This window comes from Selaginella moellendorffii, unplaced genomic scaffold (assembly GCF_000143415.4).
Source record: "Selaginella moellendorffii unplaced genomic scaffold, v1.0 SELMOscaffold_502, whole genome shotgun sequence".
In the NCBI taxonomy this organism is placed as follows: Eukaryota; Viridiplantae; Streptophyta; class Lycopodiopsida; order Selaginellales; family Selaginellaceae; genus Selaginella; species Selaginella moellendorffii.
In genome coordinates this window covers 898-5,094 of record NW_003314757.1, presented here as the reverse complement: position 1 = coordinate 5,094, position 4,197 = coordinate 898, and the positions used below count along the sequence as shown (strand labels likewise).

The following is a 4,197-nucleotide window of genomic DNA, read 5'->3' as shown; positions in this document are numbered from 1 at the left end:
AAAAAGGATAAAAAAAAAAGGGAAAGACGGCAGTGCAGCTTCGTAAAAACTGGATGAACTGGGGTCTGCTGCTACTTGTCAGATTTATGGACTTCAAAAGCGCTCAGGTGATCAGCGAGCAACAGATATATTGAACCTTATGCTGAAGTAAGAAGTTTTTAATTTATGATCTCACATGTAAGATAACCTTGCTTGCTCGAAATGTAGGCATCCATCACTTCGCGTTGCATATATTGATGAAGTTGAGGAGACGCAGAAAGACAATAAAAGCAAGAAAGTATACTACTCTGTCTTGGTAAAGGCTGTCGACGGGCTTGATCAGGTATGCGGACTTGGACTCCTCTTGTTTGTCATCTGCTCATGTATTGTGGCTCTCAGGAAATATACAGGATAAAGTTACCAGGTCCAGCTAAACTAGGGGAGGGAAAACCGGAAAATCAAAATCATGCAATTATTTTTACGCGAGGCGAGGCTCTTCAGACGATTGATATGAACCAGGTAAGGTCAAATTATTAAAACCAGATGTTTAATCTTTTTGGTTTAGGATAACTACTTGGAGGAAGCATTCAAGATGCGAAATCTTTTGGAAGAATTTCATGAAGATCACGGGGTGAGGCCTCCTAGTATTCTTGGTGTGAGGGAACATATTTTTACGGGAAGGTAACTGATCTGATTCAAAATTGTCTGGTTCTGAGTCATTGCTATCAGTGTTTCTTCCCTGGCGTGGTTTATGTCGAACCAAGAAACAAGTTTTGTCACTATCGGGCAGCGGGTGCTTGCGAATCCATTAAAGTAAGTCCATTAACAGCAGAATCTTCTGTATTAATATGTTTTTTTTGTCTTTCAGGGTGCGGTTCCATTACGGACATCCAGATGTATTCGACAGACTCTTTCACATAACAAGAGGTGGCATCAGCAAAGCTTCAAAAGTTATCAATCTGAGCGAAGATATTTTTGCTGGTAAACTTAATGTTCTAAGGTTACATCACTAGATAAGTGAGTACTGCAGGGTTCAATTCAACTTTGCGACGAGGAAATGTAACACATCACGAATACATACAGGTCGGGAAGGGCCGTGATGTTGGACTGAACCAAATAACACTTTTTGAGGCAAAAGTAGCAAACGGGAATGGTGAACAGACTTTGAGTAGAGATATCTATCGACTCGGCCATCGTTTTGATTTTTTCCGCATGATGTCCTGCTATTTTACAACAGTTGGTTTCTACGTCAACGCCCTGGTATGAAACTGGTTTGTTCTGCTTCCATCATTCTAAAGATACTTTGTGCAGATCGTGGTGCTCACAGTCTATGTTTTTCTCTACGGACGGCTGTATCTATCATTAAGTGGCATGGAGAAGTCGCTGTTAAAAGTTGCAAACATGAAGAAAGACGTGAGCCTGCAAGCTGCCTTGGCCTCCCAATCGTTGGTTCAGCTTGGATTATTGATGGCACTTCCAATGATCATGGAGATCGGTCTTGAGAGGGGCTTTCGTACAGCAATCAGCGACTTCATCATAATGCAGCTTCAACTGGCTTCCGTTTTCTTTACCTTTTCTCTCGGCACCAAGGTTCACTATTTCGGTAGAACGATACTGCACGGAGGGGCAAAGTACAGAGCTACCGGCCGAGGCTTCGTCGTTCGTCATGAAAGATTTGCTGAGAATTATCGGTTATATTCGAGAAGCCACTTCACCAAAGCGTTGGAACTCATGATCCTGCTGATTGTCTACGTAGCTTATGGTTCGTCCGGGAATGGTGCGGTCGCTTATATGTTCATCACGGCTTCTATGTGGTTCCTGGTGGTCACCTGGCTATTCGCTCCCTTTCTGTTCAATCCGTCAGGTTTCGAGTGGCAAAAGATCGTGGAAGACTGGGACGACTGGAACAGGTGGATTGCTAACTCGGGAGGAATAGGAATTGCCGCGGTGAAGAGCTGGCAGTCCTGGTGGGACGAGGAGCATTCCTATCTCAACCACACAGGCTTGCGTGGTAGAATCATGGAATCTCTCTTGGCGATACGCTTCTTTCTGTATCAGTATGGCCTCGTCTACCACCTCAACATCACCAGCGGTCACAAGAACATTCTGGTAAGTCCATTCTGTTGATGCTTATTTTATAGCGTTGCGTGTCTGCTTGCAGATATACGCTCTGTCGTGGCTTGTGATAATCGGCATTTTGATCGTTTTAAAGGTAACCAGCGAGTATTCTTTCGATACAAGAAACTTATGCCATTTTGTAATTTTTTGTAGATCGTGTCGATGGGACGAAGACGCTTCAGTGGTGACTTCCAACTCATGTTCCGGCTCTTAAAGGGGATGCTCTTCATGGGATTTGTTTCGATAATCATCATACTCTTCGTGGTGGTTGGCCTGACGGTCGGAGATCTCTTTGTCACGCTACTCGCGTTCCTCCCAACTGGTTGGGCCCTCTTGCAGGTAAAGCTATCGACACCAGACTCTTCCTCTTTTCCTTACCAAACTTCCACCAGCAAACTGGCAGCCTTTTTCTTACTGACGCTTTGATTAACTCTCTCTTTTGCTTTTGTTCTCCGCAGATAGGAATGGCGTGCCGGCCACTGGTGGAATCGATGGGCTTCTGGGGCTCCGTCAGGGCCCTGGCACGGAGCTATGAGTTCTTCATGGGGCTGCTCATCTTCACGCCCGTTGCGATCCTGGCGTGGTTCCCATTCGTGTCCGAGTTCCAGACGCGGCTACTCTTCAACCAGGCCTTTAGCCGGGGCCTCCAGATCTCTCGGATCCTTGCGGGCCGGAAGAAACTCGGTGAATGAAACATCGACCATATCACCATGACACTCCTGCAGAGGAAAGATGTCACAGTTCCTCTCGTTTTGCAGTTTTGTACAAAACGGAACTTTACAACGAATATGATCACTAACAGACACATTTTGTACGAGTCTAGAAACAAAGTCAATGTGATCAACTTCTGAAACAAAGTTTCATCACCTTTTATCGAGGAGATAGCATGTCAGGATGGCGTCCAGGGTTGAGACCTCTGCCATGGCACCGTCCTCTCCGAGCACCACGACCAGCCCGATGCTTTGCAGGACCCTCACGTCAGTCCATACGCGATCTATCATGGTAGCATTGTGTTAGTAACAAACAGTGAAGATGGTGTCTATGTTTCACCTTGGCCATGGAATGTGGCGCGATGAGCATGGCATCGGCCCACTGCCGGAGATCTTCACCTCGGCCCAGCAACACAGGCTATGCGCCAGCGTCGCAACCTTGACCGCCCCAACGCTGCCGGTAACCCCCAGGAGAACTCTGGGAGCTCCACCCAAGCGTCTCAGATAGAAATAAAACTGGGCGAGGAGATGAAGCGTTATGGTTGGAGGGAGCTTCACAACATGTGATCATATTATCAAAGCATGTACACTTTGAGACAAAAGAATTTCTGGTATAATGAATGTAACTGGCCAAAATATACACACACACACAGCGAGTAAACAAGACGACACGAGCTTGCCTCGTTTTCCTTGTTTCTCTTCCATCCCTGCTTGTAAGTAAGAAAAAAAAAAAAAAAAAAAGAATCCGATTCCTTCCAAACTTTGTCCACTCACGCCACTTTTATCCGGGACCCCGCCTCCGCCACCTTGTTCTTCCTCTTGGACAGGAGATCTAGAACTTGCCACGTCGCGTCGCCACGAACGAGCGGCTGGTTGTATACCAACGCCTGGCGCACCTCGTCTCTCCAGAGATTGGCCTGGATCATGGACACATTGGTGGCCGCCACCCTGCTCAGGATCCTGTCCAGCTTGTGCACGTCCCTCTCCGCCACCGTGACCGAGATCTTCCTCCAGTCGATGACGTGCGAGTAGGGGAGCTGGATGTTGTCCGCGATGATCACCGGGATGCAGCCCTGGATCACCGACTCCACGATGCGCGGGCTCCACGGCGCCCACCCCAGCGGGCACAGGCAGAACACCGAGCGCAGCATCTCCGCCTTGTAGTTGTCGGACCTCTTGCGCTTTATGAAGAAGCGCCGGTCGTGCGAGAAGCGTCGCCAGATTGTGGTTCTCACGCCCCTGCATTAAAATCACCCACGACAAAGTTGGTTTTCAATCCGGACAGTGAAAGACAAGAGGAAAAAAGTACCTGCTGTACATGTGGCCGCTAACGTTCTTGGGGTGGATCTCCATCTTGCCCCTGAAAAACGCCAGGATCTTGCGGCGCTGG

At 47.7% G+C, this 4,197-nt stretch overlaps 2 protein-coding genes across 2 annotated transcripts in view; one reads left to right on the top strand and one right to left on the bottom strand.

The window, feature by feature from the left end:
* Positions 1 to 46: 46 nt before the first annotated feature.
* On the top strand, positions 47 to 2,911 carry LOC9652889 (callose synthase 5; the record flags this gene model as incomplete). Its single annotated transcript, XM_002994639.2, has 11 exons — positions 47 to 147; positions 208 to 322; positions 379 to 498; positions 545 to 660; positions 709 to 792; positions 848 to 960; positions 1,010 to 1,239; positions 1,291 to 2,088; positions 2,141 to 2,191; positions 2,251 to 2,436; positions 2,556 to 2,911. Coding segments are annotated over 11 exons (2,148 nt in total), but the record flags the coding sequence as incomplete, so codon positions are not given.
* A 449-nt stretch (positions 2,912 to 3,360) lies between these two features.
* Positions 3,361 to 4,197, bottom strand: part of LOC9652890 (probable glucuronoxylan glucuronosyltransferase F8H) — a 1,728-nt gene continuing 891 nt past the window's right edge. The window contains exons 3-4 of the mRNA XM_024668167.1: positions 4,117 to 4,197; positions 3,361 to 4,046 (exon numbers count right to left, since the gene is read on the bottom strand). The exon at positions 4,117 to 4,197 is cut by the window's right edge and continues 236 nt beyond it. Of these exons, the coding sequence (XP_024523935.1) occupies positions 3,578 to 4,046; positions 4,117 to 4,197 (550 nt within the window). The 3' untranslated portion in view covers positions 3,361 to 3,577. The remainder of the gene's footprint in view (positions 4,047 to 4,116) is intronic.